Genomic DNA, 23,089 nt, shown 5'->3' with positions numbered 1-23,089 from the left:
AAAGGTCTGACCTGCCTACGTATATATTAATAGCTTTGGCATAAGGGAGTGGAAGTTAGCGTGTCGGAATGCCCTTTCCTAACGGCTAGCGGTCTAATTGGCTGAAGGACCTACCGAAAGAGCTCGCGCCTTTCCTTGTGGAACAACTCTAGTCAGCGCTTATACCCATTCAAATCAATCAAACAAATAAGTCAAACAAACAGTCAAATATAGGAATTTCAGTAAGTCAAACAATCAAATATTCTAGCCCATATATTTAGTATATTTGATCAAATCTAGAATCTAAGGGTGGGCCCGAATATACCAATAATATACCGAGAAAATACGGTAAAAAAGGGGCCGCCCGGACCCGGATTCGAACACTGGACCTCCGGTATTAAAGTGGGCCCGCCGAAAAACTTTCGGCGGCTCCGGCGCAGAATCCACTGCACCATTCACACCTCTAAACGGGCTATAGAAAATTCTAGCAAATTAATCAAATATTCATCAAATAAGTCAAACAATCAAATATAGCGCGAGAAATCAGCCAAACAATCAAATATGAGGTTCATATTTGATTTGTTTGTATGGGTATAAGCGCTGACTCTAGTAGAGAAAGAGCTTGTTGAAGTGACCCTTCTGCGGCGGGGTTGACTTCTGGTGGAAGGAGGTGGCGAAGGTGGATTTCTTCCGCAGCAAGTGGGCGGAAGAAATCAAGCGTAATTGACGCTGGAGGAAGGTCTGTCGAAATGATCCTTCCGAGGCGAGTTTCGAAGTCGACCTTTGGTGGAAGAGGGTTGGTAGGGACGTATCGGAACGCCACCTCGCAGTGGCTAGCGATCTGGCGACCAGTCTAGCGGGCCAAGAAGTTGTCAAAGGGGGATTTTAGTGGGCATAGCCTACGATTCCTCCGTTGGGTGTACGTAGGTAGGTGGAAAGACCGTTGCAAGTAACGGCCCGACCACCTTCCGAATCTCCTTGTTTACCGTCAATATTCCAAAACCTCACGATGTTCTCGCGTCCCAACCACTCTTTGACTTCGAGCTTTACTTCGTCTCCCGGTTTGTTTTGACTACCCCAGGCGATCGGGCTCGGAGGCTACTCTGAATGCTGGCGTACTCCTCGTCGGTGTGAGCCGCGAGCTCTCCGTCAGGGCCAAGACTGGTCTCACCATTATCGAGCTTCAACTGGTCGAGAGAGCCGATTTCGCTATACTTAGCCGGGCCGGCTCTTCTGGGCTGGGCTGGGCTCGCTGAGCTGTTTGCCTTGTTCTATATCACAGAACGATGATGACTTCAACCATCATTTCTTGTATTTTCTCGAGTTAACCAGTAGAACCGCGACCCTGGCCGCCGTCGCCCGCGGATTACTCTGTGTTGCTTCATTCAGGACTAATACGCTGGAGAATTGTGGCAAATGGCAATACCATGGCACCATTTGTCCACCATAGGACTTTGGTCACGTTTCTCACTTGGGGAATGGATTTCGTTCACTTACAAGTTGAAGGAAGAAAGCTGGCAGGCAACCTGGGGTTCAAGCCCGTCTACCGTGATATCTTCACTACAACTGGGTCGACCCGGCTGAGCAAGAGAAGTAGTACACTGAGGCGAGCCCGTTGACTGCCGTCGTCTCACCTATTCAAGCTTGTCTGGCCGAATAACCCTTCAGGAACTCGGATTAGGATTACTCGTTTCCTAACAGCGGAGTCCGAGACGTCTACTCTGGCCGCTGAAGAGAAAAGCGAGGTCAAGCAGAACAACCTGTTCATGGATGCCGAGTTAGACGACGAGTTACCCGATTCAGGGCCATGGGATACTCCCTCATCGAGTCTAGATGGGGTCTTGATCCCCCCATCTCCAACTTGGGCTGTCTTACATGGAATGGAAGTGCAATTACTAATACTAGGTGCAGAGATGTCGCGGACCTTGAGGCTTCAGACCCCACCAGGTCGACCAAGACAGCCGGCTGGCCTCGTTACTGCCGGTAGCTAGTCAAATAGTGTATCAATGCATTTCCAGCAGCGTCAATGGCCTGGTCTTCTTAATCACCACATCTCATAGTGGGAGATCTTGGTGCGGAGTCAAGTTCTGGGCCCCTATTCTCAGCCGTATGATGCAGAAACCAACTTTCGCGAATACTGCAAGCCTCTTGGGCAGGCATATCAATGGCCGTCGCCACCACGCTATAGCACATTCCTTGGTGAAATCCGCAGCAAAGGAGCGTCAGTAATCCAGCCCTACCAGATGCCTCGTTCTACTTCATTCACCCCGTCTCTGAATGATCTTGAGCAGCCATTATAATCGTATGGCAAAGATGGGATTGTTTTGTTGGGCTTCCTATGAAGCTTTCGAGGATTCTGACCTTGATCAGCGCCCAGGTGTTCTTCCTGCTTGTTTCTGCTAGACTGAAGCTAATGGTTGGCGGCCTTTGATTTCCAGGTGCCTGTGGAGCAATGAGTGAGACTGCGCGTTGTATTTGGCGGATTTGAGCCTATCATTGAGCTTTTGTGGACAATTCAACGGTCTACCGGCCACTAGCCTCGAGAGCCCGACGACGAGCGGAGGAATTTCCACTCCTACTTCTCCAAACCTCCAGCGGCGAGAAAGCGACTTAAGATCCCTCTATTACACCGACCGCGGCTGGCCCGAGCGACAATCGAATCCGTTTACGCGCCCCGCGAAGTACGCCCGCGAGGGAGCAACAACCAATCTTTCTGGGAATGCGACACGATTGCGATGTAGCTCATGTTCGGCCTCCCAACTTGGACTAATCTCAAGCCGAAACAGATCCAGCGCAGGACCCTATTCATGATTTCGGACTTCCTGACTGACGCGTGGGCCAAGTTTGACTTGAACGGGCCTGATGTCGACGCGGACTAGGAATTGATCTTCGGCTCGAGACTCCAACGTGAGCACTAAGTTTGGGAGAAGAAAGGGTTCTCGTGATGATAAAGTCCTCCTCAACCGCTTTGTCGTCCTTGGCCGGCGGATCCTCCTAGTACAAGTCATAGCAGTCATCATACTCGCGATCGTCTGCGGTCTCGAGGGAGCTTGCTTGCTGAGGACGAGGCTTATGAGGCGACGAGGTTTCTCGTGCTGCTGTTACCGCTCCTGTACGTTGGCAGAGCCGTCAACTTTGCCAGCAGTTCCAGCCAACTTTGCTGCCCTCAGTCTTGGTATCGGTCATCTGTGAATCCTTCTGCTCCACTGCCGAGGTGAATGGTACCTCTCACCTTATTGTCGGCGACTCCAACTCGAGATTTCAATCGAATCTTCCCATCTACGAAAACTCTCCGCTGGCCCTCGAGTATTACTAGTTGAATACGCCGTTAGTAGTAACTGTTTAAGAAGGGAGAAGGCTACTGGAAGATTCCCGCGGTTATGAAGACGCGTAGGTGTACGAGGCAAAAAGGACCATGGAGGCACCTTACCGCGGACAAAAGAGGTATGCCTTCACTGCGACTTGCCCTAACCAGCTTCACTTGCTGCTACCCAAGAGTTCAGAAGCCGGGTTTAAAAGTCAAAATACTCCCTTTTCTACCAATAGACAGCAGTTGACCCTTCGTCACCCACGGGGATTCAAACCAACTGCCCTGCGGTGGAGATACTGATACTCAGCCTCTTTCTATATCATGACAATTGATGAATATACGTCCCATCTTCGATGTCCCGCGTCTTTATGGTCTTAGGGACAATCATTTCCAGCCAAGCTACTTCCAGAAGCAACATCCCGGTTTTCCCAGCGACACACTCCCTCTCAGAACTTACATCATTTTTCATGGCTCACTCATGGTAATTGCCTACGCCGCGATCATAGCCTCGATGTGAGCATCATCTAGAAGCCGCGGTATTCTGATGCAGTGGCTGGGGTGTTGGTGCTCACGAAAGCGCTGTCGATGAATTGAAGCATTCGTCTATAGGTATTGTATGTTACTTGGTACGCACGGCTGTGGTCCGTGGAAGCACCAGAAGACGGTACTAGCAGGTTATTCTAGTTTCAAGAGCTACGGGAAGCCCGATCTACTCGTTCGTTATCTCTCTCAGCCGTGAGCAAGACAAATAGTATTTCCGCAGGATATATCCATGTCTTCATTACTTAGACTATTGGATATCTGGATCCTTTGCTACTATTTCATCAATTGGTCAGAAACGATGACGTGTGAGGTCATGCAAGAATGAGTCGAATGCGCAACATAAGCATAAGATGCTTGAGAGAATAGCCTTTAATCTACATTGATGTATCTCATCATAGGTTCAAGTTGAAAAGCTGAGCTTTGCTGTGGGTCTCTGCAGCGCTCTTTGGATGAAGTCTATTGCTCCATGTTCACCAATTCTGTCAATGTCAAGTCTGGAGAACACGCACCTCTTCAGGACAGAGCTGTAAGAGAAAGATAAAAAGAAAGCTGTCATCAGAACATGAAGCCTCAATGAATCCGGTGGAATATGGACTAGAACTGTCAGTTCCCTACAACTAACTCTTATTGCAAAGTAATGTGAGGGCCGAAGTATAATCGCTCAGCTTCCTCTAATCCAAATCATACCCCATGCTCGTTTTGAGGTGTCCAAGATGTTTCAAGTAACCTCCAAACTTGACTCCACCTTGTATCAGGTTACGCGCTTCCATCTGAGAGCGCATGATACATTTCCTACCGAAACCTCGCAAGATGCTCTAGCCAAATATCGAACATTGCTTTATGCTTTCTTTCAAATGCGGAAGACTTCCAGCTGCGAGACACACCTAGATTGAGACAGATAGTTGCGAGCCGGATCTCCCGAGTTTCCTCCATTTCTGGAACCCAATTCATTGGAACCAATCTGATGTTATGGTCAGTAGCGGTGGCGGCGGTCCTGGCAACACTGAAATCAGTGTCGCCGATGTTATGATTGCTATCCATGTTGTTCAGCACGACATCGGAAAAACAGAAGCTTGTGAAAGTTCCGTTCAACGGGAACTAGACGATTGCCGCTACAACTCCTCCGCAACGCCTTTTCCAAGCTAAAAACGGGTCATGGAAGATCTTCTAGCCTGGTGCCTTGGATACTCGGTGATACGTTGAAGAGGTGTCAAGGCCTGAAATGGAAAGAGTACGGCTCCTTGATTCGAGGTGACGATAAAGTGACAATCGGCTGTCTTCAGTCACATATGACCCCCCAGCTGCAAGCCTGACTGCAGTAAGTGCAGCTCATCAGAGCAGTTATATCGAGAGTTACGAGCCACGATAGACCCGCAGATTCACTCTCGCGGCTCTCGCGTCGCGCATTCATGTAATTCAGTCCAGGCGGGTTTGAGACCAACTGGCAACGGAGCATGGTTTTTTGGGCTTTGTGTTGGAGGGCATTGGTTTCAGAGACGCTTTCTCTTACATCACCATCCGAGGGACATATTATTACTACTCAGACCCACTACTCAGACTCACTACCCAGACTCACTACCCAGACTCGTATAAGAATGAGAAGCGGTAAAGGTACGCTGCAGCGACTGCGACTTCCTATACAAGAAGCTTATCCTTTTCCCGATCCCGAGTCGACATAACAACACATCTATCCCAGTTCCAGCGGGTATTCATACCGAAATCTGTGGTTTTGAGCAAAACTAATAAGTTTGTAGTGAGAGAACGGTTTCAGACTCATAGAGATTCTTTACTACAGCTCCTCTGATTAGATCAAAGCAATAATCGCCGTGAAACTATTAGTAAAGATCATCGGGAGACATGCATATAGCTTCTTAACAACACACCATTCGTGTCAAAAATGGCTCAACCCGCCAAGATTGCAATAGCATCGTAGGTTTCTGTAGATCAGTGGCGAGCCTTGGTATGGGATTTCAACGATGATGAGTTTCTTGTTTAACGATAGGATGAGAAATTCCAATGACCATGCTGCTATCACTTCGTTCTTCTTTAATGCCTGAGGAGATGAACTAGAAAAGCATACACCTGGTTTACATTGGTTCTTACATTAACTCTTTGGACGGTTCTTAAACATAGAAGTCGTTCTCGTCGATCTAAGCCTCATCTCACTCAAGCAGAATATGTACCCTCTATTACCACGCTCCAGGAGCTCTTCCGAGAAGTCGCAGTGGTATTGGGTAATCTGTAGCTTACTTGCTGTATCGATGTACTTGTCATATGTGATGAGGTAGAATTCCGAAAACCGGCGACATACCTCAGGACACTTCATCAAGTGGTTCGTATGAATGGATATGTCTCAAGTCTTGTCTCTCGATCCGCCACAATCCTCATAATAGTGATGAGCACGGGCTGAAGCTTGCGCTCTGAAATCCGCTTGGCCATAGACAGAGTCTTCAGCGCTACGTCGAAGATCACCTACCAGTAGACGAAGATGAAACAGCCCGTAATCCTACAATGCAGAAGCAGTTGTTGCGCCGAATGAATACGATACGGCCGCCGAATCAATCCAGAATGAGATCCTCCGGAATGTCAGTGGCATCTTCATGTGGATGATACTTGTAGTCAAATTCTGAACAGAGAGTTCGCTCGTGGCAGGCGAGAGACTCGAGCAGAGATTGTAAGAAATATCCGCAAATATCAGTGTGCTCTTCATATACATTGAGCGCTTCACAGACATTTTGCAACAGAAGATGAAGATTTGGACGAGTTTCTCCTATGTTGTCAACATATCCTCTTTGTGGAGCGGTCTCTCAGCCCACAGGAATTCCATTTTGCCTTGCTCTCTGGGATACAAGAAGACGCTTCAGATTCAATTCTCAAGAGTGCAAGGAAAGTTACGATGAAATCCATAGGCCGCCGGGTGAGCGGCTTCCCAAAGGAACTCTCCAAACTCACTGAATCCGCGAATCTCTGCGTCCAATTCATTCGCGATTATGTGTGATACAAGCCTTGAAACAAAAGAAAAGAGACAAAATGGGTCTTCAACATATCCATTCCGACGAAAGAGGGGATTTTCAGGCTCTGAGCCACGGAAACCTTGAAGAAGGCTGCGCGACATCAAGGGGAGGGGCATCGCCAGGTTTTCAGCTATGTCGGAGACGTGCCTTCTCACCAAATATGCAGCCAGATACGACCTTCACCATTCTGATAAGGCAAAAAAGCAGATTTCTCATCGTGGCTTGTTGACGACTTGTCAATCACCAACTGGGTACTTATCTCTGAGAGATTTCACTTGTGCGAATATCCAGAAGACATTGCCTTGTTGTGTGTTCTTATAGACAACAAATATGGAAACCTTCTTAGCTGCCTTATCCGTTGCCAACACGGCTTCCGACCATAAGGGGGAAGAAAAGTATGGCCAACCGTTTCCCGCTGCGTTGGCTGAAGGACACGGCTGAAGCATGTCTTGGACCATGTGTCCTTGAGAAATGTCAGAACCCTCCCGGAATGAGGTTGACAAGGGATTTTAAGGGCACAAGCAACAAAGCAGCAGTCCTGATACATTATTAATCAGGGAGTACACGTCCCGTTGAGGAGGAAGATTTCAGTAAATCGCCCTTTCGACTCTAACGGCAGCTGGCCTCTGGGAGCTTCCACCCTCCGTCGTACGCTTATGGACAACAGACCGCACGAAGACTTTCCCCTATGAGATGATCGTTTCCGGCGCCTCGGATTCACACAAAACACTATGTATGTCCCATTTGATCCATTGAATTGTTGAAAATGACCACATAAAACTCGCCAACCTGTTCATAACTTCAGACTACTTGAACCTCGTTGACCCAGATAGAGACAACCTTGTTCGTTGGCCTATCCACTCGGCAGACATCACCGGTCATGAACCGCTTATGACAACATTGATTGAACAGGTTGTGCTTTTCCCCCGGAAACCTGACTTATGCTATCAGGACCGTCACAGAGATCGAACAACCAGAAAAGAGGCCAGACCTAGCTGTTTCAAGAGCAATTTCGACTATATCAGCATCAAAGATTCCGCTGAATCGACGCCTCTTCTGCTTGCCGTCCAAAACTTCCAAGCAAAGATCATCAGACGACTTCTTGCAATGGGAGCAGATTCAAACCAGAACCCTCAGCATATTGGAGACCCTGAACCCTCAGCTCCCAGAAAGATGAGCAATAGTATTGCAAATTTCTTCATTGGTGAGAGCTTAGTGACTCAGTAGACGATATCTATCATTGCTGCGCGCCATGATCTCAGACATATCATCAGAAACTTGCGGAGAGTGGAAGCGCAATTTATTTGCTGCGGAAAGAGCTCCTCCAACAATCTCTCAGCCCGTCAGACCGCTAGCCGCTGAGAAGACGGCAGCTCAGTACGCCGTACAACCTCCTTCCGCTAGAGATCTACTGCAAAAGGATCACTTTGACAATTCCTCCAGCCTCAACTACGCTCGATTTCTTCCGCAAGAAGTCCGCTGAGGGAGAGTCACTACAACAAGCTCTTTTCCAGTCAGAATTATTCCCTGCGGAAATAGCTCCTTCTAAAAAGCCCCCGGTCCGCCAGGCCACTGTCCGCTGAGAGAAGGCATTCCAACACGCCCATACCGACTTCGCTCTGCCGGGCGTCGACCTCGCCGTGAAAGAGTCAGTTCGACAAGCTTATATCTGCCACAATTATCCGCGGAAAGAGCTTTCTCGACAAGCATCCGCCGCCAGATCGCTGGCTCAGGTCGCTGGCAGCTGAATCAGGGCGTCTCAGAACGCCTATTTCGATTTTGTCCGCCTGAGCTCATAGCGAAAGGCTCTCGCCCTTATACACCACTGCCAAGATCCAACAGCAGAACCTTCGACTGCACCATCTCTTCTAGGCAATCTTACGGGTTGAACGAAGGTTCTACCCACTGCGGGCATCTTCCGTTTGCTGCGTACTTGCGGGCAGCCCGGATCATCAACTTGTCTCTGTCTTTGTGGCTCCAGTTCTCGTCAGACAGAACAACGAGTACGGCGAGCACAGCAAGTGCCATGATGAACAAAAAAGTGGGAGAGTTCTCTATCAGTACGGCGAACGCGGGTTTCCGGGCACTTCCACTTCCTCCAGTCAACTCCATCGTCAGCCACTTCGACGACACCTCCTCTGGCCGACTCAATGGCAAGTATGCGTGGTTGAAAAAGCAGCACGCACACGCAGCAAGTCTCCCAGCGAACGTATACGCCTCTCGGGCTTCGGCTTAGAGAGACATGCACGTATTCGGGGCGCAGTCTGACCGAAAAAGAGATCGTTTCCTTATCCCGGGTCAATATACATGTTGGAAGTAAGGAGTGGGGGACTTTAAATTTCTCATGCACGGCAACGACCCAAGAATGCTATCAGAATAGAAGAGGGGCATTCGGAAGCTTCAGTTATAGGGTACAAGGAAGGGGATCCCACTTCTGAATTCGATGGCCATGCGAAGCCACGAGTTCACCCGAATCCGCTGCCTTTTCTGCCCACAGTGTAGACACTATACCAGTATTGGAGTTTTGATGACAGAGAAAGGGGTTTCATAAGGTTGTCGGGCTGGTGCAAACGGCCCTTCCACCAACTTACACCCTACGGAGGAATCATGGACTCTGCTCACCAACCTCCATCTTCCTTACACATACGCAGTTTGACATTATGATAATTGATCTTCGGACCGGTTGGAAGGTTTGCCCTGCTGACGTGTACACCAACAGAAAGCTTTTCTCTTGACGCAGGCGATAACAGAGCCGAGGCCCTCGAAGAAGCAGCAAAATATCGCCAAGACGCGGCAATGAGACTACCTCTTAGCAAAGGGACAAGCATGGACGGAACCGGTAATTCGATTGCCTTATTCGGCGTGCGCACCCCGGCCGGGTGGATGGAGAGCACCAAGAGGCGGGGCCACTCCCCCGGATGATCCTGCTCATCATCAACGGCCGGCCGCGCCCGGCGAAATCCTTCTCGCTGGGCTTTATGATCGTGTGCAGCATCATCACGCCGTTGTTCGGCGGCGCGGCGTAGGCCATCTTAAAGAAGTGGTCATAGCTCGCGGCCGAATAGCGTGGCCGAGTCGCTGCTAACGAAGTTCACCGAGGACATCGTCAAGCTGGGCACTACCCGACACAACATCGTCAGCGCCGTCGAAGCTTTCTCAGTGGCAGGCGTTCCCGACGGCACGCTGCGCTCCGACGTCCGCGCCGATAACGTGGTGGCTAGCCTCGTAGTCGCTGGTAGTGCTGTGGGAGTGGCGGCGGCGAACGACGAGCCTGGCGATGTCGCGGGCCTAGAAGCCGATCTAGAACGCCGCGATGCCAACGAGAATTGACATGCAGCTTTCGTGGGCCAAGATAGTGAGTTCAAGTGGCTTGCTGGCAACGGAGCCAGCGTTTTTATTCAACCAACTGACCGTGATACCCTCTTTCGCTATGGCTGTTCTGACCCCTCTACCCAGCATGAGGTGTTGCACTTAAAGCCATGGTCAAAGCTCTTCTCAAATGCGGCGCAGATACGGATATTCCATACCAGCGTGATTGGATGCCCTCCCCATCGCGTAGCGTAGCATGAATGTCAGGAGACATTCAAGCTTTTACTTCATTCCGGGGCAGATATCCATATCACAGATAGAGAAGGCCAAACAGCTCGCTCTGAGACGATATCCGCCAGTTAGCGGGCCATGCTGAAGCTTCATGAAGGGGCATATTCACGAGACGCCGCTACCAGGGCCGATCAAAATGACTCCATACCACATTCATGTCTCAGGATAACAATCACGCACGGGCTCTGGCAAGCTACGTATTGCATTACATAGCGTCCGAGGCAAGGCATTATCCGCGCCTCTTGAACCTATTGGTTTGAACCGTCCGGTTCTGTGGGATGAAGGATCAATTGCTGTCTATCAATTGATTCTGCGTGGCAATGGGAAAGGGATATGGATTCCAACCGCAGGTGGGAGGGGCAATTAGGGTTTAGTCGAGGGTCGAATCGGCCTCTGTGCTGCCCTTGACTGGTAGTTGAACTGGACTTCCAATCTCACAGAACCCGGCTCTGGACAGCTTCTCCAGGCCGGGCAGCGAAGTGTTGAATACACGTCAGTAGGGCAACAGTACGGTTGAGACGAAGAGTCAATGAAGTGGTGTTCATTGCTACGTGTGGAGGTGGAAGGAGGAGGAATGGAAGTGGGCGAAGCCCATGACTCCTCTGGAGGTAGTTTGTAAGTGGAGGGCCCGTTTGTATGGCTCTGGCCGCCTTCCAGATCCACCGTTCCTGGCGACTGCCCGCTCGGCCTCACACGGAAATTCTCCCGAGACATTGGGTATTTTTGCAACGTCCAGTCTTCCAGTCACCAGCACAGGGCAGGTTCATCCGACGTTCCCCCGGTACGGCTGGATACGGCTGGTAAGTGTTCTCGGTGGCCCGTGGGCACTACTTGCTTTTGTGGGCAGGCGCAGCGGGGCGTACCTTAAGTGCTTTAAGGTTGTGGCGGCGGGCTCTCATTGGGTAGAGACATGAGTTACTTCCCGGATAGGAAAAATTGCTGTGAGAAGGCGCGGGAGGCTGATTGTAAGGGTGAGGTCTGGCGAGTTGCGCTGGAGCCCGATTGGCACATACTGGGCTGATCGGGCCCGAGCACATCCGCCCTGTGCCACACTATTGATATACCCGTCGACAGGGCAACATTTTTGATCGTGACGAATTCAATAATTCTGTACTGGTCTATTGCGCGCAGTGGGAGGAGGAAGTTGGTGGGCAGAGCCCGCAATTTCTGTGTAGGTGTAAGCGGGTGTAAGGGCCCATCTGCATGGGCTCAAACCATCTGCCTACCCACCATGCTCCACCTACCCAATGCGCCCTTTTTGCCTTTTATCTTGGTAACCCAACCCAACACGAATAATCTGCTCCGTCCTCATGTCACCTTAGGCAGCTACATCGTTCCGCGTGATGTATGTATCACGTCATGTCTGGGTTAGGTAGTTTTTGCCTTCTACAGGAGTGGCAGGCACGGTTTTCTCGGCAATGGGAGGGATGGGAATGCGCGACCTGGGCATGCGTAAGCACTGACTGGTGGGGTAGCTGCGATAGGGGTTGCCTGCCCTTAGACTTTGCTCGTGCCTTCCCTTGCTTGTGGTCCGCACAGTCGCCGGCGTTGCTCACTTCGTACCTACCTTACCTTACCTTATGGTGACAGGCCCCACAGACATGTAAGAGATTCACGCCGGGCAGGTCTCTCAAAATCTTCTTCTAACCTCGAGGCATGATCCTTCGAGCATGTTCACTGCCGGCTGATGAAGTGGTCCACGGATGCCCACTCCACTCCCCCCCCCCCCCCCATAGAAGACATCCCCCCGGCCGGCCCTCTCAAAATTCCTTCTCTCCTCCGTGGCCGCGTCTTCTCGCGCCTGTGCTGCCCGGGGCTTGAGGTGGCCCCGCGGGGCGCCCCCCCCCCCCCCCCCCCCCCCCCCCGCCTTTTCTGGTATCTGGCAACGTTTGTCGCGATGCTGGCAGTGGGCATCTTCGTCGCCGAATAGTAAGAATCTTCTTACCACTGCTAGACCAGCAGGTACGTACAATACTCAGGTTGGGAGAAAGTCTCAACTTCACGGGAGGATTGGAGCATGATCTGCACGGTGTCGCTTTGTCTGATATTCCTAACGTTTGCGTTTATTGTACTTGTCGTTATGTTTCCGGCCGCACGCTGATGTGCCTTCCGCTCTGGCTATCTTCAGTAAGATATCGTTGACTCCCACAGATCCTTGTGAAAACGTACCTTCTACCTTACGTTGCCTCAGACCCAAAACACTCACAGGCGTCCTTGCCGATAGATAAGGATGAGTCCAGACCCTCCCGGGCACTTCGCTATGGTCTGGTTTTCAACTCAACTTATCTTACACGAGAATATCTTCTGGCACTCGTTCTCTCGAATTGTTGGGGTACAAAGCCGCCGGCGAAGGTGTCTTGTCCAGTCAGAATGTAGGAAAACATATCGGGAATGGAGCCACCAGACAACGCTACCGCAAGTGCAAGCCACTTGGGAAGCAATATGACTGGATCGATCAAGTCGTTCCCATCGTATCACCCCCCATCCCACCGCGTGCACCTGGTCCACCATGCCCCAAGCGCCCGCCAGAACCCCCTCCCTCCATGATCATTGCGCTAACCAAACACAGCACCACCTACCTCTCCGGGTACCGTTCAACACGGCCCTTCTCGAGCCCCCCCCCCCCCCCCCCCCCCCCGTCCCGCAAAGTCAGAATTCCAATACCGTTCGATCGAGTTTTTAGACTTGGTGCTTCATATACAAGTCTACGTAGCCAGTGTGAGCTGAATATTGGTCGGCGCGCCATTTTTCCTGGCATTTGCAGCCATTGAAACATACCACCACTAGTGCCACCATGACGACAACCTCCCTGTGGTATGATTCATACGCCTCAAAAAGCCATAGGAATCCTCTCTTATCTTCCATGATCCATACATCTCCCTCCTTCAGGTGATAGTCGCTAGGGTTTTAAACTACACCCTCGGTCATAGAAGGCTCCAGTGAGGTCATACCTGAGGCTCCCGCAGTTTGCAGGCGAATCGTTGCCAAATTTGTGTGAAGCTGGCATCCTGAGTTTTGGAATCGAAATTATTCCTTGCGACTCTTAGGCTAATGTAAATTTTCAGCGTTTGGACGGTTTCCACTGTGAGCTAGTCTCAGTATCCGCTCAAATGTGTCACCTCCCGTCTATCTCGAAGCAAGGCATGTCGAACTTGTTGCGGGATGATCACATGTTGATTAACGGTACCTCTCGCAACGCGATGGCTGAGACCTACCAGACCTGTTGAGAGATAAATGGAGAGACGCAAACCGTTGATCATGGGAGCGGACTGGGTGCCTCATCATGAGGGACAGCACCATCTGCACCTCCCAACTCGCATCCACACACCTACTGTTGGGACGCACGTCACAAACATACCAAAACGCAGTCCAATATGCGGTTATTGGGCTTCGTACCGACTGCAAGGATGCTCTGCCTCCTACCTTATCTATCAGTGCTTGGAATACGCCTACCTCGTGTAGTGGCAGGTTCCGTCGCAGGTCAGGCAGAAGGGGACTCAACAGAAGAGGAAGGTGCGTCAACATTTAAGGAGAGATCACTGGCAGGAACACGACCGACTCTGTGCTACTTTCCTCTTAACTGCGGAAACCAGACGGAAGCTTCGAGAGTGCGTTTCATCACGTGCACCTCCTTCCGCCAGAAGTTGACCTCACGCGGAGGAGTCACTTCCGCAACCTTCCACCCCTTTCTTCCAAATCTCTTTACGGAAAGAGCTCCTTCCACAAGCTCTCGACCACCCGACCGCTGGCCGCTGGGACGGGGCGTCTCAGGTTGCCTACCTTACCTCGATTCCTCCCCCGAGCTCGTGGCGGAAGGTTCTTATCCTCCTTACACCTCCCAGATCCAACATTCGCCTGAATCTCAAACTTCCATTAGTAAAGATCTCTTCCAGAGCATCTATACGAATTGAACAAAGACTCTTGCCCATTGCGGGCATCTTCCGTTTTCCGCGTACTTGCGATCAGCTCAGATCCTCGATGTCCCCCCGTCTGCCTGGCGCCTCGACAAGCAGACAAGTGCCAGTATTTTCGCCAGGATGGCTAACGCTTGTTTCCAGGCACTTCCACTCTCTCCGGCTACGTCGGTGGCCATGTCAATTCTACCTCTAACCACGTCAACGACACAGTCAATGGCAATTCAACTTCCTCTAGCTACGTTAGTGATACTGTTATTTCAATTCCACCTCTGACTGATTCAACAGTAGCTCCACTTTCTCTAGCCACATCGACGGCACTTCCATTTCCTCTAGCCCACGTCGACGGCACTCCTACTTCCTCCACTCAGCTCCCCCATCAGCCACTTCAACGGCACCTCCTGTAGCCAACTCGACGACAAGCTCTCTCTGTTGGTATACATGCCAGCAGAGCAAGCCTTTCGGCCGATACGAAGCTCAATACACCGTATTGAGCTACGTATATATAAGGGAGGAGGAAGGAACAGTGCAATCCTTTCGGTCGATACGAAGCTCAGTATCTCATATTGAGCTATATATATATAGAAGGAGGAAGTTACAGGGCAATCCTTTCGGCCGGTTCGAAGCTCAGCTTCTCGTGTTGAGCTACATATATCTATATAGGAAAGGAGAAAGTTATTGGGTAGAGTCCACGATTCCTTCGTCAAATGTAAGTAGGTGGAAGGGCCGTTTGCAATCACCTGATCACGTTTTCTGCTGTTCACTTCAACACTCTCTTCTAACCACGTCAACAGCACTCTCACTACCTCCAGCCACGTCGACGGTAGTCTCTTCCTCCAGCCATGTCGACGGTAATTCCTTCCCCTCCAGCCACATCGACGGCACTTCCTCTTCCTCCAGCCAGTTCGACGGCAGCTTACCTCGTTCTGCCGCTCCAACGGGCAGAAGCCAAGACACCCACGCGTGGTTGAAGCAGCAGCATACTACAAGCAACAAGTCGCCCAGCCAACGTATCCCATCGACTGCGAGTCAACTTCAGTACATACACTCCCAGTTTTCTGCAACACGGAAACTGTTTAATTGGGTACATCGGCCGGGATGAAGACGGGGACAAGACGGATAAGTGATGAATAGTACGTGATCTGCTACCTCCCCTCATCGCAATTGCAGGCTCATATACTGACATTCGTTCGCAGTAGATTGGATACGCCTCTAGGGCTTCGGCTTGGGGAGAAACGCACGTTGTTAGGCCACAGTCAGACCGAATGAAAGCTCCTTCTCATTTACGCTAGATCGATCGATTTCCGAGGAGTTCGGGCGATAAAAATATACAAGTTGGAGGATTAGGAGATAATGAGGTCGATGGGATTTTCGAGTCTTAGTACGACAATCACACCGGAATAGTAATTGGCCTTTGGCAGTATGGATGGAGATTTGACGGCCGTTCGAAGCCACGATGTAAGCCCAATTCACCTCTTTTCTGTCCACAAATTTGACACTGCCAGTAGTAGGCAGGAAATGGAATTCGGAAGGTGGTCGCCGCGTGCTCGCCGCGCTCCTGTCAACGTGGAGAATACCGGGGCTCTCAGCCCCTATCAAGGTATGTTTTCACATCTACCTCACAGAATAGGAGTCCGACAATTAAAGACGATGGCGCTCGTAGAGACGGAATGGGCGATGCTGAAGCCATGGCTGCGAGAGAGCTGCCTGACATAGGTGGTTCTCAAGTCTATCGTTCAGCTCTTGCGGCTGGTCTATCCAGTTGCAAACGGCCCTTCCACCTTTACACCAAACGCAGGAATCATGGGTTTCCAGTAGATGACAACGGTCTCACCATGAGCTTCGTACAGTCAGGCTAGCTCGCGGTGAGTCTGCGTCAGAATCCTGTTGGGGAACCTCTTGGTCGGGAGGACTGAGCGAATGCGACTTTTGTCCGGTTCATTGATTCATTGCTACCATTTGAGCCGTAGGATCGAGTAGCGAGAAGGCCATGTTGCGATGAGTTTGCGCAACGAGGGTGTGAACGACGCAGCGCGGTTCAGAAATTTACTCCCGCGACTCAAGGTGAGAAGGGGAAAAGGATGGAGCGGTCAGTGATCTCTCGGTCTGCCCACTAACACTTCTATACGACAGTCACATTTTGCACGGGCTGATCAACCATCAGAGTTCTGTGGCACCGGCGTTCGACACTCAGTTTTCGGGGACTTGCACGTCACTGAAGATGTAAATCTTAGTAGGGATTCATCAGACTTCACGAGGATGACTGCTAACAAACTAAACAGGCGTCCATAGCCGCTCCTCTCAAGACTTACGATTCCTGGCTGAACTACGAGTCACCGGCCCACTGTACGACAAGATACGCATTCAGCGTACCAAGGGCGGCGAACTCCCAAGCTCCTGGCGCAAGACACTCGACCCTGATGACTTCCCTCATTTGGCAACAGAGAGTGTCTGCTGTAGATCAAAGACGCCTCCGGTAGAGGGAAGGCGATTCTGCTATGTGGCTCGACTGACGGATTCAAAGGTCGAAGCGACTCGATCTTCTACTCTTTCTACCAGGCAACCGACGACCGACTGAATAACGTAACTTCCGTTCTCTGTGGCCTTCTTCCCATGATCCTCAACCAGGAGTCATCTTTTCTTCAACTTCTTCGCAACAGTCACGAGTACTCAGGGGCTGGGAAGACGTTCTTTCAACACGTCAGCAGCTGCGATGCTCTAGGCAGGATGATTGTATATGCTGTCAACCATGAATGCCCGTACAGCACTATGCTACTCATCGAAGCCACTGGTCAGTAAGCCTCAGGTCTGGGGCAGCTCACCAGCTTTCTTCTCGTTCTGGGAATGCACGTCAAAGTCATTGTTCTAGTTTGTCCTGAGTTTAGAATTGACATAGGTTTCGCCGCCGCCGCCAGAGAGGATATAAGTGTCTTGTCTCTGAACTACCAAACCAGGAGGTTGATTCGGCGGCTGCAAACGTCTACATCGACCACGAAGAAGAAAAGTTAAGGGTCCTGAGAGGCTACAGCCTTGAGCTCAGTGCCACGGTCATCTCGCCTCTTACACAAAAAAAACATTCCTCTAGGTTGCTTCAGTTTGTCATCAGCCGACTCGCTTTCACAGAAGACACACGCAGAAAGTCCCTGCACAACCACGATTCGCTCTGGGCTCATTGTGAAGAAATTTTGACCAACATCTGTGAATGTTTGGATGCAGATTATGGAAGGTCAGTTTTGGCGGCCGTGTTTGTTACCTCTCGCCCGCTTGATTCGGCCGAGCTGGCTGACCATCGTCGACTATACCAGAAAGTCGCGATGACTTTTGGACCATACGATCCCTTTTTCATGTCCCTCCTGAGCCCATGCCTTATTCGGCGTCGAAACAAACCCCTCATCAAGCCCGATTCCGCCGACCATACCTCCGCCGACCACACTTCCTCCAACGATGCCTCTCCCTCCTCCCTTCCGAGCTCCAACGCCTCTCCCCCAAGACTTCTCTCCCCATGACCGCCGCTCCCCCGAGGACCGCCGGCGGTCTACGTATAATGGCTAGAGCGGAACTTGGCGAAGGCGACGTTATCACTGCCGCCCCGAGACAGCTCCGATCCGCAAAGCCTAGCGCCCGAGTCACCGAACCCGAATGAGAACCCGGTCCAAGACGAGATACTAGCCCAAACCCTTATCAGATCTATAGAAGAGCAGGTCGCCGTCGTCACTAGGGTCACGAACATAAGTGGAGGTGCTGGTGACTTCATACACCAATCGGTTAAGGAGTTCTTGTTCGGGCGACCAGACAAGTCTATGCCATCAGGAATCGAGCATTACAAGAATTTGGTTCTGTTGAAGCTTGAACTAACCATATCAAGGACGCTGCGGCCCGAGTATCGCCTCGATGGACCTGGGGTCCGCCAAACATATCCGCGTTTCGCATCCTGATCCGCTGGCAGTTTTCAGTTACGATGTGCCATTTAAACAAGCGTAAGTACAGATCCGTTGTGTATTTGTACACTGGGTTGATCATGTTACTGGCGATAATTTCGACAGCTGCATTTCGAACAATTCCATGCATTGATCAGGTGAGACTTTCTCCATTGGCTTGGAGACTTGGGCCTGCTGTGAAGGACGTCTCAAGGGGTGCCTTTGATGTTATCGATACTCCAAATCTTTGATGTCAGTGGATAAGTCATCGTCGCTGCGTGCTTGCACTAATTTCTCACAGACCTCGGAAAGCCCGTCGGGTCGCAAGGTCCAACAGACCGAGACGCAATCAGATTCATGCCTTACTCCTGGACCTCACCAAGGTTGATCCCATGTCAGCCTACATCTCGGCATTGGTAGTCAGCAGTCCCGCGAGGCAACATGCTATGGCTGATGAGCCAAGATGGTCCTTGACATCTATAGTACCAGACACCTGGTGTCCACGTTTACGAACCCTCGAAGAACATCAGGACCGCGTCAATCCAGTGCATCTCTCCTCTGATATGACTGTACTGACTTCCGCATCCTCTGATTGCATGGTAAAGCTATGGGACATTGCGACAGACTCTTGTCCAAGAATGCTCAGCACCGGCGATCCGGTCTGCTCCACGGCTTTTTCCATCGATGGAGCCACACTCGCATCAGCTTCAGGGTAATGCTGAGCTGCGGGATACTAGAACCGGCAGGTGCGTTCAAAAAGTCTGTACTCGTGGCAATCCTCTTTCGTCTGCTTTTTCATATGACAGCAGCACATTGGCGTCATTCTCGATAGCGAGCGTTATTGAGTTATAGAACACTGTGAGCGGTTCCTGCCTTCGTAAAGCTGAAGACAATAGCAGCTCCATCTACCCATGTTTTTTCCTTGAGATACGGTTGCCTTCCTTTTTCATCCTCTCAGAACGAGAGCTCTGACAGGGGGCTACAGGGGACTGCATCAAGATCATCAATCAGCTTTCGGTCAGGCTAGTCGCAGTCTCAGATCATGGCCGTCAACTTGCATCTATCACTCGAACCGAAGGCTGGACGCGCATTGTTCTTGTAGGTGATTGTACTGGTCAAGTAGCAGATCAGCTCGTCGAGACAGCGGACACCATCGCAAACGCGTGCGACAGCTCCCATCTTGCAGCTAGCGACGTTCATAGCAGTGGACATCTTTTGGACTTGACTCTGATCTAAACAAACGTGTGTTCAGGGGCCACTGTGAACGTGTGACCTCAATGGTATTTTCCAAGGATGGGAGCTTTCTTGCATCTGCTTCCAGAGACCAAGCCGTCAAAACCTGGCATTGGAAGCTATCTGAACCTTTGGTGTGATCAAAGTTATCAAATCTCAGATTCAACGGGCTAACACATCCGAGCTCAGATGTCCATAGGGGCACAGAACCCGAAGCGACTGGGAACGGTGCTGTTAACCGACATGACGAATTCGTCGGCTCGCTCAATGCCGCATACGAAGGTAGCTGTCCATATCTGCCTCTTGTCACAGAGGGTGGTTTGGAACACGGTAAACGGAGACTGCCACGACGTCATCGATGCAGGTGTCTTCCCCTAATGCACCACGATCTTCATTCACGGCAATATGTGCGTGGCGGAGACCTTCGGAAATCGGACGAGGATCGTCGACAAAATCCAAGGAGGAGCTGACGAGTGAGGTATGCAGCAGCGCAGAAGTTTTGACGTAGGGACGATTGGCAGCATCCTAGTGATCAAGCGCAGAGCTACTGAACATCTTCCTCATCTTGTTGTGGGCCGGCAAAAGCTTTATTGGTGACGAATCCGTTATAAGTTACCCCTGTTCTGCATTCGTGGGGTTCAATCTTCGAATTCTAATCGGGATGCAGCGCAATGAGCTTCGGAGGCATGCTGCCTTGAGTCAAGCAAGGCATCCGCGGCAGAACGAGCAAAAGGTCAGTGGCCTGAGATCAGAAACGGTCATCTTCAGGACATGTACTTTGACTCTGTAGGGGTAGGAAGGTACTCTTCACATGCAAAAATGCCTCGAGTCGCCAGTCAGTCATTCCCTCATTTCCCAAGACGTTGGCTAACGCGAGTTTCAGCATTCAGAACACAATCCCGAAGATGACAGACGTCACAGATTGCGCCCTCCAGCAACGCCAGGACTCAAGCCTGGTGAAGTCAAAAGGGCACCGGACAGCATTACGTTGGATGCCTTCGACTTGCGCCTCAGTGGACTCTCCTAGGCTAATCCGTCGCCGTGAGCCTCAACCGATAGGAGTCAGAGACAACTCCCCACTAGTAGCAGAGGCGCGAACGCCGCCGGATTGGCGCCACTATCACCCACTCCCGACGCATGAGATTCGCCAGTCGCCCAGACGAAACCGCCCAGTGGCCGCCATCCCGCTGGCCCCCTGTCACAACTATCGGCATCGAGGTGGTCAGCGCATATCAGTGAAAGACGTGTTGCACGTTGACATGTCTTGATTACAACCTCGAACAACACTTCATCCTCCACATGGCTGTGGCCAAGGTCCATCGAGCATACGAGGCTCTAGCATGGAGTGTTACTAGACAAGCCAACAGAGTTGTGGAACTCATGACAGGGAGACTATGAATATCAGAGGCAGGTGGCTAACATGGGAAACATCGCTGACGTTCGAGTGGGCATGATTAGTAATTCGGTTGCCCGGAAGGAACGGTGCCCCGAGACGGCAGGACGACACGCCATCCTCGTGACGGTGTGACAGGCCTCAACCTCAGCTTCAATCGATGCAAGGACTCAATCATGGACGCCAACGTCCGAGACCAGAGCAAACATCTCATCGGGGTACTTCGTCACTCAATGACCTCATACTGTCTAGCACCGAGGAGCCTCTCCAAACCATACTCGGCCAGGCATGCGGCTAGACATGGTATCGTATGCAAGGTTTCCTCAGCCTTCACAGCATCTACGGCCGTGGATGGATGTGGCATGAGTGAAGACGCTGGCATGCACAACGTTATGCCGGTCCCATCAATTGCGGAATGGCGTCAGTACACTGTACGTACTTGGACCGACCCTATTTCCCTTATTTCCTTCAATCAAAAGGTTCATGTAAGAGCAGAAATGGAGAAAGCCGGAGAACGTATGTACTGACGCCATTCCGCAGTTGATGAGATATCATCTCTTGGGTCTCCCGAGGTCCCCAAAGTCGAGTCGATGGAGCCTTCACAATACCAAATCAAGGTCGAGAATTGCACGGCTACGAAGGAGGTGTGGCGCCGCGTAATGGTATTGCAGGGCAGCCATGAGCTGATGTTTCATGTCCACAACAGTACATATCCCCTTCGCCCGAAGCCGCCTGTCGAGGAGAGAACAGCACAGTTGAACGCGAGGCTGAGACGCAGCATCTGTGGCCAATTGACCTGAGCCCGGTCAGGACGGACCCTGGTGGGCAGCCGAAGTACGGCTTCTGGTGATGTTAGGCCATGCAACGGGATGAGAGTAACGCGGGTCGATTGACCATGGTGTGCGTGTTGCAGCGCAAACACATAGTGTTATGGCGGGAGTAGGGAAGGTTATCCAAAGAAGCTGTATCTAGTGGTTCTCTCTCGAACGAGGTGGAAACGAGGTCGCCATCCGTTGCTCAACGCTTGCATGCCAGTCCGAGAATGGTGGACAAGGCACGCTGATCAGGGAAGTGCCACACGGCCGTGGAGACACGGAGCTGTCGAAGTTGTGGCCGATGGCATTGCAGGGGTCAATGATGAAGAGCAGCATAGCTGTCAATTTCGTGGTGGCCGGGTGCGAAGTTACTCGACCGGTACATCTGGGTAACTTGACACAGTACGCAGGTACAAGATGCATCTTCGCGTCACGTCGCGACTCCACCTGGCGCGGTCTTTAGTCTACGCGTCGCAGTTTTGGAAGATGACAAAGCGGATTGTGGCTAGGTAGGAGGGGCATCTGTTACCGAATGTCAAGGCAGAGGTTGCCAGTTGTACGGTTGGCAGGCCTTCAGCCAAAGCCTGCTCGTTGACATCGTACAACAGGCGTCGACCAACGACCACCCTTTCCGACCAAACAGCAGGGAGGCTCAAATCGTCGATGTATGACCTGCACTCCGTATCAACAGCACCTTCATGAGCTGCCCCTAGATTATCATTCAAGCACCGAAGGGGGCGGGCGGCCTCGGCGGGCGAGATCGGGGGATCGTTAGGCAGTAATCTTTCGATGCGAAGGGTTGAGAAGATATTACCAACCCACCCGCCAACATAATACATCATTATATAATCAGTAGAGATACTTAGCACCGTGCGCAGAGCGCATATAAGACTTAGAGAAAACAATCATCTATTATCGCACTTTTTAGGATATCCTATACGTATATAAGTATTAGTAAAGGTAAATAGCTAGTTATATATAACTGTACTGCCGCAGTAGCTACTACTAGCCTAGAGACACTGTTTATATAGTATTTCTTAGAATAAGGCGTACCTACTTCTTTTATTTTTATTTATTTTAATATTCTACCTTTACTAACTACTCGGGCAACCCTCAATATCGTTTATATAATATTAATATATAATATTAATAAATACTCTTACTATCTCGATAGACTATTTTTTTTAGATTTTCTTCCTCCTTTTTAACTTTCCCTTTTATAAAGTTTATTTATTTTTTATTTCTATTTTTACTAACTACTCAGGTAATTCTTAATATTAATTATATAGTATTAATATATAGTATTAATAAATACTCTTATTATCTCGATAGACTAATTTTTTTAGATTTTCTACCTATTTAACTTTCCCT

At 50.7% G+C, this 23,089-nt stretch overlaps 4 protein-coding genes across 4 annotated transcripts; 3 read left to right on the top strand and 1 right to left on the bottom strand.

Moving 5' to 3' along the window:
- Positions 1-275: 275 nt before the first annotated feature.
- On the bottom strand, positions 276-434 carry CLUP02_18395 (uncharacterized protein; the record flags this gene model as incomplete). The annotated part of the gene is made up of 1 exon (XM_049297297.1): positions 276-434. The coding sequence occupies one exon, from the start codon at positions 432-434 to the stop codon at positions 276-278; it is 159 nt and encodes a 52-aa protein (XP_049138521.1).
- A 9,330-nt stretch (positions 435-9,764) lies between these two features.
- Positions 9,765-10,176, top strand: CLUP02_18394 (uncharacterized protein; the record flags this gene model as incomplete). The annotated part of the gene is made up of 2 exons (XM_049297296.1): positions 9,765-9,868; positions 9,912-10,176. The coding sequence occupies 2 exons, from the start codon at positions 9,765-9,767 to the stop codon at positions 10,174-10,176; spliced, it is 369 nt and encodes a 122-aa protein (XP_049138520.1).
- A 6,182-nt stretch (positions 10,177-16,358) lies between these two features.
- On the top strand, positions 16,359-18,295 carry CLUP02_18393 (uncharacterized protein; the record flags this gene model as incomplete). The annotated part of the gene is made up of 6 exons (XM_049297295.1): positions 16,359-16,424; positions 16,494-16,583; positions 16,643-16,706; positions 16,885-17,155; positions 17,257-17,586; positions 17,959-18,295. The coding sequence occupies 6 exons, from the start codon at positions 16,359-16,361 to the stop codon at positions 18,293-18,295; spliced, it is 1,158 nt and encodes a 385-aa protein (XP_049138519.1).
- A 2,352-nt stretch (positions 18,296-20,647) lies between these two features.
- CLUP02_18392 (uncharacterized protein) lies at positions 20,648-21,753 on the top strand (the record flags this gene model as incomplete). Its single annotated transcript, XM_049297294.1, has 5 exons — positions 20,648-20,731; positions 20,898-20,967; positions 21,042-21,323; positions 21,444-21,547; positions 21,610-21,753. 5 exons carry the CDS (start codon positions 20,648-20,650, stop codon positions 21,751-21,753), a joined length of 684 nt encoding a protein of 227 aa, XP_049138518.1.
- Between the last annotated feature and the right edge of the window lie 1,336 nt (positions 21,754-23,089).

Source organism: Colletotrichum lupini, chromosome 11 (assembly GCF_023278565.1).
Source record: "Colletotrichum lupini chromosome 11, complete sequence".
In the NCBI taxonomy this organism is placed as follows: Eukaryota; Fungi; Ascomycota; class Sordariomycetes; order Glomerellales; family Glomerellaceae; genus Colletotrichum; species Colletotrichum lupini.
This window is presented reverse-complemented; position numbering and strand designations above follow the sequence as displayed.